This window comes from Dasypus novemcinctus, chromosome 14 (assembly GCF_030445035.2).
Source record: "Dasypus novemcinctus isolate mDasNov1 chromosome 14, mDasNov1.1.hap2, whole genome shotgun sequence".
Taxonomy (NCBI): Eukaryota; Metazoa; Chordata; class Mammalia; order Cingulata; family Dasypodidae; genus Dasypus; species Dasypus novemcinctus.
In genome coordinates, this window is record NC_080686.1 from 60,361,051 (window position 1) to 60,376,238 (window position 15,188).

The 15,188-nt window shown below is 39.5% G+C and overlaps 1 protein-coding gene across 1 annotated transcript in view; it reads left to right on the top strand.

Annotated features, from left to right (window-relative positions):
- LAPTM4B (lysosomal protein transmembrane 4 beta) overlaps window positions 1-15,188 on the top strand; it is a 72,942-nt gene that overhangs the window by 12,954 nt on the left and 44,800 nt on the right. The window contains exon 2 of the mRNA XM_004461282.5: window positions 9,019-9,130. Coding sequence (XP_004461339.1) covers window positions 9,019-9,130 — 112 coding nt within the window. The remainder of the gene's footprint in view (window positions 1-9,018; window positions 9,131-15,188) is intronic.

Below are 15,188 nucleotides of genomic sequence, written 5' to 3' on the forward strand. Positions count from 1 at the left end.
TCTGAGAAGTATGCTCAGCAAATCGATGAGATGCAATGAAAACTGCAATGCCTGCACCCACCATTGGTCAACAGAAAGGGTTCAGTTCTCCACAACACCCGACCGACCGTATATCACACAACCAGCGCTTAGAAAATTGAAAGAATTGGGCTAAAAAAGTTTTGCTTCACCTGCCGTATTCCCCTGACCTCTCGCCAACCGATTATCACTTCTTCAAGCATCTCGACAACTTTTTGCAGGGAAAACACTTCCACAACCAGCAGGATGCAGAAAATGCTTTCCAAGAGTTCAAATCCCGAAGCACGGATTTTTATGCTACAGGAGTAAGCAAACTTATTTCTTGTTGGCAACAATGTGTTCATTGTAATGGTTTCTACTTTGATTAATAAAGATGTGTTTGAGTCTAGTTTATAATGATTTAAAATTCACGGTCCAAAACCACAATTCCTTTTGCACCAACCTAATAATTTTTTTTTTAACATTTATCCCACCCCCCCGCCCCCTTCATTGATTTTCACTTGCTATGTCTGTTCATCTTCCTTTGTTTATTTAGGAGGCACCAGGAGCCAAACCTAGGACCTCCAATGTGGGAGGGAGGTGCCTAATTGCTTGAGCCACTGCCACTCACTGCTTTGTTGAGTCTCTCATTATGTTTTTCCTCCCTCTGTCCCTTGTGTCATCTTTCTGCATCAGCTTACCGTACTAGCTTGCTGTCTTCTTTAGGAGGCACCAGTAACCTCTGCTCCCTGCTTTGTTGTGTCTTTCGTTATATTTTTCTTTCTTGTGTCTCTTGTTGCATCATCTTGTGTCAGCTTGCTGCACCTACTCTTCTCACCAGCTTGCCGTCTTTAGGAGGCACTGGGAATCAAACCAGGGACCTCCCATGTGGTGGGTAGGAGCCCAGTTGCTTGAACCACATTCACTTCCCTCATGCTTAATAATTTTTGAATGATTGAATGGATAAAAGAGTTAACACCAGAGCATTTATTATGCATTTTATACCTGTTTGTGTTTCTCCCACTGAACTACTTACCCTTGGCAGGCATTATGCCTTTTTTACCTTCGTAAAACCAGTGTGTTTCAAGCAGTGTGGGGCAACTAATTTAATCAATTTCATTTACAGTAAACTTAAATTGTAGCCAACTTAATTTCTCCCCCCAGAATATATATATATATATTTTTAAAGATTTATTTTTTTAAATTTATCTCCCCTCCCCCCCAGTTGTCTGCTTTCTGTGTCTATTTCTTCTGTGTCCACTTGTATTCTTGTCAGCGGCACCTGCAATCTGTGTCTCCCTTTGTTGTGTCATCTTGCTGCGTCACTCTCTGTGTGTGTGGGACCACTCCTGGGCAGACTGCACTTTTTTCACACTGGGCGGCTCTCCTTACAGGGCGTACTCCTTGCACGTGGGGCTCCCCTACGCGGGGGACACACCTGCGTGGCACGGCACTCCTTGCGCGCATCAGCACTGCGCATGGGCCAGCTCCACACGGAGCAAGGAGGCCCGGGGTTTGAACCGCCGACCTCCCATGTGGTAGGTCCGTTGGACCAAATCTGCTTCCCCCCAGAATATATTTATCACAATTGTTTGAATTGGAAGAGCGAATTTCAGTATCAGCAGGACCACATAGACAGGGCTTGTTTAAATAAATAAAACACATTTGCATCAGAATCTTTTAAGTTTTATTTAAAGGACTTTCAAGTAAAAAGTTCAAATTTTCATTTCATTTTGATTTGTCCTTTGAAATTGGAACTAAATGAAGGACATCGTTGTGAAAAGCTTTTAGGAAAAATTTCCAAATTTTGGAATAAAAAATTATCCTAATATTTGAAAACATAATGGATTAAATTTATATTTTATTTTTAACCATTTTATTTGTGACTATTACACTACATATAAAAGATGGACAAAACATAAACAGCTCAATTATCTCTGGGTATCTACCACCCACGCTGTTCTTAAACATTACTTCTGCTTTTACTTTCCCTGGACAATGCACAGAATTTAGATTAGTTCAGCTCCAATTATCCATTTTGACTTATTGTGTGCTTTGATTCTATTTATATTTTGCCTCTGTAAGTCATTATTATTTTATCAATATTTACAATATTACATATTTTTGTAATAACTACTTATTACTGTTCACATAATAATTATTTTTGTTGTTCATTTCTTTCTGCATCTTTATCCTTTGATCTGGCATAATTTTCTCTTTGCCCAAAGAATGCTTTTTAGTGTTTCCTTTACTGTTGAGCCTCATTTTTGTCTGAAGTATCTTTTTTAAAAAAAGATTTATTTATTTATTTTATTTCTCTTCCCTTCCCCCACCCAAGTTGTCTGTTCTCTGTGTCTACTTGCTTCTACTTGCTGTCTGTTCTTCTTTGTCTGCTTCTGTTGTTTACAGCGGCTCAGGAATCTGTGTTTCTTTTGTTGTGTCAGCTCTCTGTGTGTGCAGCGCCATTCCTGGGCAGGCTGAACTTTCTTTCGTGCTGAGCGGCTCTCCTTACAGGGTGCACTCCTTGTGCGCATCAGCACTGCGCGTGGGCCAGCTCCACACGGGTTAGGGAGGCCCAAGGTTTGAACCGCACACCTCCCATGTGGTAGACGGATGCCCTAACCACTAGGCCAAGTCCGCTTCCCTGAAATATCTTTTTCACCTTCTTCCTTGAAGGGTTTTTTTTTCCTTGATAGAGAATTTTAGGTAGGCAGTTTCTCCCTCCAGCATTTTCAAGAAGTAACTCCATTGTCTTCTAGCTTCTTCTGTTTTTGTATGAGTCATTAGTCTGAATAATTCTGCCTGTCTTACCTGATTCATTAAATTTCTTGCACCTGTTTCTAAATTGTTAAACACATCTATTGAGTTCTTGGTTTTGGTTACTGTCCTATTCTTTATTGTGATTCCAGTTCTCTGATAAAATTCTCTTCTTTCTCCCTTATTTCCTTGAATTTCATAAGCATAGTCACTTTAGAGGGTCTGTCTGAAAACTGCAGTTAGAGTACCTTTGTCTGCTTTTGTTGTCTGTTGTTTCTCCTGGTTCTTATAGTTCTGTCTTCTCCTGTTTCTTTTATTCTGAACATTGTATTTGATGAAGAAATAATTTAAGGCATAATGATATTACCATTCTCCACTGAGGAATTTAGTAGTTTCTTACGGGGGACTAGGAGCTGAGCAGTTGGAGATCCCCTTAATTCAGTTTCAGGCCTTAGAAGGTACAACTCTGGGCTGTGACCTTAGAGAGGCTTGTCTCCTCTTGCTCACTTACACTCGATAGTGTGGCCTCTTCAGGGTCTGTCTTATGACAGAGTGCTCAGAAATCTGATCTCTGCCCACCCAAACTCCCCACTGGCCCAGGCACAGCAAAGCTATGGAGAATGCTGCCCAGCTCTTAGCTCTCCTCCATGTTTCCTGGAAATGACAAATGCCCAAAGAGGCCTTGTTTGCTCTCTAATGCTTTCTTGCAGACATTGTATTTTGTCTGAACAAAATACAACTGGTGTCTTCAGTGGGAAGATTAGTTTGAGTTTCCTAATTTGCCATTATTGCAAGTGGCATATCCCATGTTTGGTTATTTTAATTAACTTTGACATTTCCCCCTCATCATACCTGTTTCCGAGTTTTGAACTGAATGCCTTGCCAAATTTGCTTGTTATTGGTCATCTTGCCATGTTAATCGTTTCTCTTTAGAGAATCAGATTTAATAATTTTATTATATATATATGTATATATAAATTTTAGGAGGTACTGTATCTTGAACCTGGAACCTCGTTTATGTAAAGCAGGCACTCAACCACTGAGCTACACCAGCTCCTAAACTGATGGTTTTTTTTTTTTTTTTTAATTTCCCCCTACTTTCTCATTGCTTGTACTTGCTGTGCCTGTTTGTCTTCCTTGTTTCTTTTAGGAGGTACCAGGAACCAAACCTGGGACCTCCGATCTGGGAAGGAGGCACCTAATCACTTGAGCCACCTCTGTTCCCTGCTTTGTTGTGTGTCTCATGTCTCTCTTTATGTCCTTCTTCTTGTAACTCTCGTTGCACTAGCTTATTGTGTTAGCTCGCCATGCCTACCAGCCACCTCAGCTTGCTGTCATGCTTGTCTTTAGGAGGCATCAGGAATCTCTGCTCCCTACTTTGTTGTGTGTTGTTATGTTTTTCTTCTTGTGTCTCTTGTTGAATCAGCTTGCTGTTATGCCTGCCTGTTGCACCAGCTTGCTGTCTTCTTTAGGAGGCACCAGGAACCAAACTGTGTGGTAGGTGGGAGCTCAGTTTTTTAAGCCACATCTGTTTCCCCTAAACTGTTTTGTAAAGTTTAACCATTTTTCCTGACTGAAAGCAATTATGCTTATGTTGGTCTGGAAAGTTAAAAAAAAAAAAAAAAAGTATAAAATTTTTAAAAAGTATAATAATTAGAGGTACAAGTGTCCTGTAAACCTACCACCTAGTGTATAGCCATGTTTTAGTGTTTTTAGTCTGTGACTTATACTTGGCTTATTACAAATAAAAATAAGATTGGAATTACATAATATTTTTATACCTTGGGTTTCATTTAACATTATACTGTGAGCATTTTCTTGTCATTAATGTTTTTTACATATAATTTTTAAAAATTTTCTTTATTATTGAGATGAAACATCTCTTCATAGTACATGACTTTTTTTTTTTTTTTTTTTTTTAAGGAGTTTCCAGAGATTTAACCCAAGACCTTGTACATGGGAATTAGATGCTCAACCAATGAGCCACAGCCACTCCCCAATGAGAGTTGGATTTGTTTGTTTGTTTTTATGAGGTACTGAGGATCAAACCTGGGACCTCGTACATGGCAAGCAGGTGCTCAGCCATTTACTTGATCTACATCTGCTCCTCATATACGATTTTTCATGCTTGCATAGGAGTAATTGATTATAATATAGTTTAGCCATTTTCTACTTTGGTTTCAATTTTTATTATGTTGTGGAAGTCTATAGAGAGGTTCAATTATTTGTGTATAGAAAGGCCAGGACTCAGGAATAATTTTGGGAAGGAAAAAAAGATTTATTTGCGGCTGCCCCGAGCCCTAAACAAGATCTTCAAGTTCCTTTTATACAGGGTGGGGAGTCAAATGGTGCTTTTATGAAAGAAAAGGACTTTCTTTTTTAGTTAAGTGTTTATCTGAGTACCAGATAGGATTTGAATTAACATATCGCCCACATTCCTTCTGGATGCACCCTTCAATACCCTTCCTTTCTGAACATTCAAAGTCTAAAGGCCTACTTACCTAATTGGATTTCTAGGCACACCTGGACACAGAATTAGATAATTTTGAATTCATGCAGTCTATATTATATTTCCCCATTCGAGGCCAAGTCCACTTAAGCTTTGGCATGGCCACGATCAGAGTCTCCCTGGACTGACTGGGATGTATATAGAGTTTGCATTGCTAAATTGCCTCCGGGACTGGAGTCGTTGCCATGGCCACCAAGGGCAGGGCTGTGGCCTCTCACTGTCGCTCACCCACAGCTCAGGACACAACTCAGGACACGTACAGCTTAGATTATCTACGAAGAGACAGCAGCCTCCCACCCATAGCCCACATCAATTATAGATAAATCTGCAGTGATCATTTTTGTATGTAATTTTTTATGCAGATTCTGATTAGTTTGTTTTAATGGGTATGGCATATTCTTAAGCTTGTTTTATAAGGGTATTAAAGAAAGAGAGCTTAGAATTTAATTTTCAGTTTTTTAGCTTCACACTGCAAGTCTCTCTTCATCAAGATATGATATATGATTTAATGGTAAAGAGCTCTTTGGATCAACAGGGAATATTCTAGCACCACTTAAGTAATTGGACTGTACTTGAATTTATTTACATATGGAAGTAATTCACTATCAAGAACATTGTCAAGGACAACTATATGACACTATAGGAAAAGCATGTGCACAAAATACCAAAACAAAAAGAAAGCCCAAATATAAATAAGCATTAACTGAATGAGCATAAATATTTTCTCTCTTTCTTTCACATTTAGATTAACTGTGATCATTACATAATCTGTTCCTGGCAAGTCTTATTATCTTTTTCGTTTCAGTTGTGGCAGCATTTCATTCTTGCTCAGAATTGATGATTCAGTAATTTCCATTTTCTCTCTTTCAGGAGTTTCTTCTTACTCAGTGTTCTTGGGGTCTTATATTTGGTTTTCCACCTGACCATGTTTAGTAGCATCACCACCCAGTTTATAGTCATAGGACCTCGTGGATCACTCTGCTGTAGCCATATCATTCACAATGTGCCATATTCCCATCCAGCAATTGAGAGTGTACATAATAATGCAGTGGATGTGTGACAGACCTCCCATTATGAGCATTTCACTCCGTGTTTAGAGAGACATTTGTGATGTATCCTGACCTTATCACCACATCTTGGTTTAATCTGTGTCTCCATGACCTTTATCTGGATTATCACAAAGAACACAGGCACCCAGAAGGGGACTTAGCCCCAGGAACTGGGTCTGGTTTTCACACAGAGAGAAGGACCAGAGGGCTAGAGATACAGGGTGGATGGTCTAGCCATGCTTGGAAACCAGGACACTTGGGGAAGAGAAGGACACAGCAAACTAGTAGCCAGACCTCTGTCGTTGGGAACAAGGTTTAGCACTCATAGACTGAGCTGGAGAGAGCAGGAATGCATATAAGAAGGCGAGGCTTCCACAGCCTAGGGAAGCAAACAGGAAAACAGCACAGGCAAGTACCAAAAGGAGCTTAGAGGCCAGATGGACAAGCTTCAAGAAAAAATATTTGGGCATCCTGCAGGTATTTCCAAAACAACTTGTCTAAAATCAACCTTGTCGTAGTTCCTCAAACCATCTTCCTTATTCCTCACAATGTCGCAGCACATCCTGTCACCCAGACTTGAAATCTCAGAATCATGTTTGCTCCCCTCTTTGTGTAGATAGGCACTTATTTTTTTTGGTAGGCAGTTATGAAGTCTCTAATAATTGTTTCCATGTGGAAAGGCCTTGGGGTTCAAACCCCTGTCTCTCCTACACTTAGGGCCTAGGGTTAACTCTCAAACTCACCTGTAAAGATGTAGGTAATGAAACCCATCTTACTGGGTTATCATGAGAATTAGAGATGCAGTGGATAAACCCCTGATTACCTCTGAACCAGACTATGGCATTAGTCTCCAGATTGATTTCCAATTTAGCCTCCCCACTTTTACGACTTTGATTTTCCTGATGACAAAGCTCTGATCACATCATTTCCCTCCTCAAATTTAAGGTCTCTTCATTAACTATTAGAATAAAGCCCCAGATTGCTTTCTTGGCTTGCAGGGCTCTCCACCACCTGGCCCTAGGCTGTGTTTCGGGCTTTATTCCCTATCACTTTCCTTCACATACCCTGTGTTCATCCAAACTGAAGTGCCTCTGCCTCAGTGGAGGCTCCTAGTGGAAAATTGCTCCTAGTGGAAATTGTCCCTCTCAGTTTCCAGCCCCAGGCCCAGAGCTACCAACTGCAGGTTACACTGTCCTGTCACCCCACCTCAGCCCAGATTTCAGGAATTTCTCCTCTGAACTCCCATAATTCTTTCTCTAATTCTTGATATGTTTACTGCTTTGTTATTTGGGTGCACGGCTTAGTTTTCCTCATATTTTGAGTCCTCCAAAGTTATTCCGAAGCACTTAGCAAAGTACCTGATATGTTGTAGGGAAGTAGTAAATTATTATATATTATGTAAGTATTATATATTCCAATGAGTGAACCAGGCAAGGGGATAATAATCCCATTGAAACTGAAGGGAGAGGAAAGCAGATGCAGAACACTGGCTTAGAAGATCTGGAAAACAGGCCATTTTCTGATGCAAGCCAAGAGCTTTTCCATGATTCTTGCTAAGGTGTAAGGCACTGAGGGGACTCATTTGAGTGCCTGTTAATCTGCTAGTCACCATTCAGGGTGTTTTACTCCTTGAACCCTGAGCATTTCACATTCCCCCCTCCTTGACATTCTCTTTTGGCTTTTTGTTACGCTTAGAATAAAGTCCAGACTCCTTATCTGGCCCTTATTTCTTTAACCCAGGCTTACCTGCGCTGCCTCCTTACCTTTCTTCATAGCTTACCTTCCCTCTGGCACCCCCTACAGCTTGTGAGAAAGTCACCTAAGGAATCCCATTTTAAAAAACAAAGTGTTTCCTTTTCAACCTTAAAATCATCCTCATTTAAATAACAAAAACCAGTGTTACATTTCCTTCCTGTGGTTCTTTTTTACTAAGCACGTTTCCTATGTTATTTCATCTCTGATTTCAGTGCATCATCTTTCACCTGCCTTTTCAAAGATAAGAGTATAAAAGAAATGAAATGCCAGGAAAACAACAGTTTATTAGACATCTGTGCCAAACATCATGGTACCAGTCACGGGCCTAGCTTGTACGTTCCTTTAAGCCTCAGATTTGTTCTGAAAGGTTTTCTTCAAATGGAGTTTTGTTAATAACATTCTGTCTAAAATGTGCTGCAGAGTTTCTTGGATCTTTGGAGAGAAACGAGAAACTGATAGTTATAATCAGCTCTGTGGGGAGGGTGACCTTCACTAAATTGGCCCTTTTGTACCTTTTTGAAAAATTTTAACTGCTTTTTTGTATTATGTATTTAATTCATTGATAAATGTGTGTACTCTGGGAAATTGCTATTCTCATTAATTTTTTTTCAAAAAGCAATCAGACCATATTAAACAATTTGGAAAATAGAGAAAGAAAAAGATGATTGAAAATTCCCCAGCCCTGAAACAGCCACTGAGAGTGCCATTTTAAAATGAAATTTGGGGATGGTTTTATAAAACAACCTGACTTTCCATTTGAAACTCTTGTGTAAATAGGTATTTCCAAACACAGTTTTTATGGTAGGGAATGCCTTTATTAACGTTAGTAAAAGGCTTTCTCTGTGTGAAGATTATTCATCTTGATCTTCATTTTTTACTAGATTACTGTTGACGTTAAACTGGTCAGTATAATTTTCTTTTGTAACCAATTTTTTTTTTTCCTTATTGCAGATGATCAATGCCGTGGTGCTCTTGATTTTATTGAGTGCCCTGGCTGATCCGGATCAGTATCACTTTTCAAGTTCTGAACTAGGAGGTGACTTTGAGTTCATGGATGATGCCAGTAAGTACATCAGATAACAATTGTAGATATTTTATTTTCAAGATCTAGGAACCAGGCTCCAGTTCTTCCTGTTAAATTACAGATATTGATTAATGGGCCCATTTGAGCTGATACTTAACTTTTTTTTCCATCGTTACAAATCAAATCAACAAATATTTATGTGCTGCCAATGTTCTGCCTTTATTCTGAGTGCTAAAGTCTAAAAATGATCTCTTCTGTTTTCTTTCATTTTAAGTTAATCTGCGCCCCCCCCCCCCCTTTTTTTTTTTGAGGAACCGGGACCAGGTATTGAACCTGGGACCTTGTATATGGGAAGCCAGTACTCAACCACTGCGCCGTATTGGTTCCCCTGAGTTGGTTTTTTTGGTTTTGTTTTTAGGAGGCACTGGGGAATGAACCAGGACCTCTTGTGTGTGAGACAGGCGCTCAACCTCTTGAGCCACATCCCCTCCCCAACTTGCCCATTTTTAAAATATAGCTTTGTCCTGGACTTATCTGACTTTTTTGGGGAAGGGTGTGTGGGGAAATGGCAAGGAGGTAGGTTAAAAGGATTGTGTGTTTCTCATTGTGAATTCTATTTTGTTTAGTATTTACCTTTCCTCTAGGGGTTGATCTTTCTCCTCTAGAAACTGGTGGGTGTAGAGTAAGCAGGAGGCCAGGCCGTCAGCTCTAAGGTCACCAAAACCTGAACATTTTATAATTACAGTCACACGGTGTCCATGCTAACTGAAAGGGACAACTCTGTGCATAATCTCAAAAGATCTGGCAGATTTATTTCTATTGCCTTTGGAGACCTTTAAATGAGTATGGAAAGAAAGAAAGAAAAATGTGACTGTAGCAAAGTGAGTGAGGGAGGAGAAAGTGCTTCAACGTTAGTTTTAGAGATGGTCCAGGATTATGGATTTTATTCTCAGCGTGAGAAGAAGCCATTTAGTGGCTTTAAGTAGATACATTATCTGGCTGTGGGGTTTTTTTTGTACTTTATTTTATTTTATTTTATTTTTTTATTATCTTTTTTTAAAGTTAATACATCACACAAAACATAACATTAAAAAAATAAGAGGCTCCCATATACCCCACCCCTGCGCCCCCATCATTTTTTTTAAATTGTATTTTTTTGGAGATACATAGATCACAAAAAATGTTACATTAAAAATATAAGAGGTTCCCATATACCTCCCACCCGCCTCTGGCTGCGTTTTAAGAACAACTCATTTGTTGAGTGGAGGATGCACTTGGGGTACTGGTTTATGTGAGTATGGAGGTTGGAGACTGGTTTCCAGGACAGTTCTCTTCAGTCCAGGTGAAAGAGTGTAGAGGGCTACAGTGGAGAAGAAGGGGTTTGGGAGGGAGGATTGACTGAATTGCTGGGGGGTAATGAGGGAAAGGGAGGAATCAAAGATGACTCCTGCTTTCAGCTTGAGTACCTGACCTGTATTTTACTGAGGTGAGGAAGTCTGGGGTCACAAAGGGCGAACACACCTCAGAGAGAAAATCAGACTTTGATTTAAGTGAGTGAGTTTAGCTTAGTTGCTAGAAGTGTAGACTCTGAAGCCAAAACACCCCAGTTTGAATCCTGATCCTACCTGCATATTAACCGTGCTAGCATTGGGCTGGTTACTTAAATTTGTATGCCTTCACTTCCCCTTCTAAAAGATAGGGTGTCATAGCATCTACCTCATAGAATTGTTGTGAGGATTAGATGAAAAGTCCTTAGAATGGGATCTGGCCCATAATATGTGCTCAGTCAATGCACCTGTTGTACTGTCTGTTATTATTTGGATATCTTACTGTTGAAACATGCACTGTCTGTTATTATTTGGATATCTTACTGTTGAAACATGCACTATCTTTAAGTGAAGCCGTGAAAAAGGTAGTAAGATGTGTGAGTCTGTAGCCCAGAGAAGAGGTCTGGACTGAAACATGAATTTGAGGACATTGGTCTAAAAATGATATTTATGTTAGGGAGAGAGTAAAGAAAGAGAACAGGGCCCAGGACTGGACCTGAAGAAGCCCCGATCTTGAGAGGTCAGGAGCACTCTGAGAGGGACTGCTTATGAAGCAAACTAAAAACAAGGACTCATTTACTATCCATTGTCTTCTGCCACTATTGCTACCCAATGTGTATTAAGAAGTCAGGGGCGTTATATTGTCCTCGGCTCTGGGACCTTGCCAGATTGAGATATGACTTCTGCTATAGCATTTTTCATTCTATTTTTAATAACCCTATTCCTCTTATGCATTCTTTCAGAAAGGATAATGAGTTCCAGTAATATTAAATTAATGTCTCTCTGCTTTTCTTCCTCTGAGTTTAAAAACTATATAAGCTACAAATACAATATTTGGTGTTTTTAAATGAATGTTCTTTCATGGTTTCCAGTAGCAAGATTCATGAAGTTTTAAATGATACATAGCTGTGGCTCTATCTGAACGGACTAGTAACACTCCATGTCTTGTGCTAATTCAGTGATGCTGGGTGAGGACTGTGACAATATCAGCTTAATTTAGCTGCCTTCAAAGAAGGCTTGCTGGTATCCAAGCCTTTAAAATCGTAATGGTTTTATAATGCCCTGGATATTAATTCCAGTGCATTTGAGGTTTCTCTCATACTTCATATATATATGAAAGGATTGAAATTTTTACTTACTTTTAGGACTAGCCATATATCAGTTAAATCTCATGGTTCAAAAGGCACAGAAAAGTGAATATTCACTTGAGGCGAATCTTCTTTTTTAACTTTTTATATTCTCATGTTTTTTTCTCCTTTCTTTAATATGTTTGTAGGTGATAGGTCATTGTATATGACAAGCCTTTCCATATTTAACCTACAGGTAGTTAGAATTAAGTATACCTTAAGATAGTACTATCAGTTGCTTTAAATTGTGCTTGAAAAATTGTGGAACTTACAATATCAATTTTAAGTTCATATCTTTTTGGAATGCTGGTGGCCATCTGAAGATTTTATTTAGAAGAACAGATCAGGGATTTGTCTTACTTTAGAAATGAGTAATAGTTTTTCATGTGATCTTTCTTGAAAAAAATCTACAGAGGAAAGCTATATTCCTATTATTTGCAATGAAATGGGGTATATAGGGGAATACTCTGATGCAGAAATTGAATATTAGAATTTCTCTTATTTTTAAATCTAGCCCTTTTATATATATATGTATTTATAAAATAAAAATATTAGTAATAGTACAGTTTATAATTTGTAAATTAAATATATATTTTACTTCGTTATTAAAAAAAATTAAGACTGTAATAGGAAAGAATTAGGAACTGTCATAGTTTAGAGGAGACAAAGGAGAAAAAACTAAATGCAATGTGGAATCCTGGACTGGATTCTGGTATGGAAAAAGGACCCCTAAGGGGATAACCTATGAAATTCAAATAAGGGCTGTAGTTTAAAAGATAGCAATGCACTAGTGTTAACTGCCTGCTTTTGATAATTATGCTGTGGTTGGGTAAGTTGTTAACATTAGGGGAAGCAGAATGAAGGCTATGTGTTAACTCTGTGATAAGTGTAAAATGATTTAAGAAAAAAAACTAAAGAAAAAATAGTTGAATCTACTGAGTTATATCAAAGAATAATGATTGAAAAACGTGCCATGTGTGGCAGATTGAATCATACTCATAACTTATTTTGAGTAGAAGTAGTGAATAAAGTAGTTAATTCTTTATTGGAGTATTTGTAAATAAAAGTAGTAAAATTTTGACGGTGCTCTTCCATGATTTGTAATATATTCACAATGCAAGGCATTGGTTGTGAGGTGATGTATGGGAGCACTGTATGATGTTATGCATGTTCGTTTTGTAAGTTTACAACTTTTTCTATATACTTATTTATGTATTCATGCATGAATTATATACTTCAATAAAATTGCTTTAAATGAAAAAAATTTAATGGTTTGGCAGAGAACTGTGACAAGAAAGGGTCAGTGTTATGAATAATATCGAACAGGTCATCCATATTTCTGATTAATTTTGGGGAGAATTGAATGATACCCATTTTATAGCAAATTTGTCTTTTTAGACTTATTCGTATTTTATTCACTGGGTAGACACACCTGGTTCGAGGGAGGAGGTAGCCAGAAAAGAAAGTAAGAATTGATCGTTACGCATATGTGGTCTCTGATTGAGGAGAAGGGCACCATTACATTTATTGGAGAAAGAATAATCTTTCTCAATAAATGGCTCTGGGTCATATCAGTTGAGAAAGACAGATATCCACATGGCCAATAAGCATGTGAAAACATTCCCAATTTTACTTGTTGGAACCACATTGAATCACGACACCCCTCCAAAATGGCTGGCTTAAAAGAACTGACAGTACCATCTATTGGTGTGGATGTGGAACGATTGGAACTCTGAAATTGCTGCTTGGAGTGTGTCTCATACAACCACTTTGGGAAAACTAAAAGCTAAATATACATATACCCTCTCTTCATTTCCACTCTAAGTTACTTTTTTTTTTTAAAAAAGATTTATTTATTTATTTAATTCCTCCCCCCTTCCCCCGGTTGTCTGTTCTCTGTGTCTCTTTGCTGCGTCTTGTTTCTTTGTCCGCTTCTGTTTTCGTCAGCTGCACAGGAAGTGTGGGCGGCGCCATTCCTGGGCAGGCTGCTCTTTCTTTTGCACTGGGCGGCTCTCCTTACGGGGTGCACTCCTTGTGCGTGGGGCTCCCCTACATGGGGGACACCCCTGCGTGGCAGGGCACTCCTTGCGTGCATCAGCACTGCATGGGCCAGCTCCACATGGGTCAAGGAGGCCTGGGGTTTGAACCACAGACCTCCCATGTGGTAGAGGGATGCCCTAACCCCTGGGCCAAGTCCGTTTCCCTAAGTATTTTAATTCTTAAGGCCCTAATCATTTAAACATTTAAAATACAAAAAGTTAGGAAGAAGAGCATAAATACTGGCTCAACTTGATAAATGAATAGAGCATATTATTTGGAGTGTTGGAGAAAACAACTGGAGTAGCTAAAAATGGAAACAGTAAAAGTAGCTGATCCTGGTTATGGTGGGTAGTGGGGCACTTGAGATAAGAGCCTTTTATACTTTTCCCTTTTGCCTCCATTCAAATTAAGTTTATTAAAAATAAACACATGCATATGTTATTTTGATCTCCCACCCGCCCCCCCTCCCCAAAAAACAAAACAAAACAAAACTTGGGAAACTACTGTTCTAGGCAGGAAGCTTGGGTGCCAGTAGTGTGTGGTTTGATAAGGTTGAAGATTAGTTTGCATCAGGGAATGGTAAGTGAGGAGGCCTAAAAGATAGAAAGGGGTTAGATTATTACCAGCTTTAGATTTCATAGTAAGACTTTTTTATCCAGAAAATAACGGGTACCCTCAAAAGATGTTAAAGTAGGAAATTAAATTTGTGCCCTTGAAACTTTACTTGAGGGTCAAGAGGCTGTTGTTGTACTGCAGGTGAGAACTGTAAAGGCCTCAGCTGAGAGCATTGTAGGGTCAGTGTGAGTGGTGAGTGAGGTGGAGTCTGTCGGGAGCTGAGAGCTGCAGAGGTGAGCAGCGGGTGTCTGAGAGGCTGATTAAAACAAGCCGAAATGAAAAGGGCAGTCAAGGCTTTACTCATTTACTGGGATAATATAAGAAGATGCTGGCTCCCATTGTTCCCTTTTCCCCATGGAACGACCCAGGTGTGGGACAGCTGATCAGTGCAAGTGTGAGGGATTGTATGAGCCTTAAAAGGCTTCTGCCATTTTTTGAACTGGGGGGATGAGGAAGGGGATAGGTCCAGGAGTGGAAAAGTACTGACTACTGAGTCAGCGTGGAGAAAAGCATTACGTTCCTCTCTTCCTTAAGGAGGTCTCAGCAGAGGCACCTAAGAGAGGCCTCTGTGCTAGGACTGTGGCTAAGCCAGAGCATGGCAGTTGGAGGGGGAGGTGTTCCTGAGTTTTTGACTGCAACTCCCTTCAGAGACTGCAGTGTACTGGCTGTGCACCAGGACTAGGGCGGCTTTCCCCCGTGAGACCTGCCGGCTAAAGCCTTTGTAATTGCCTATGGTCAGGCCTGAAAGAGCACACATACGTTTTTGGC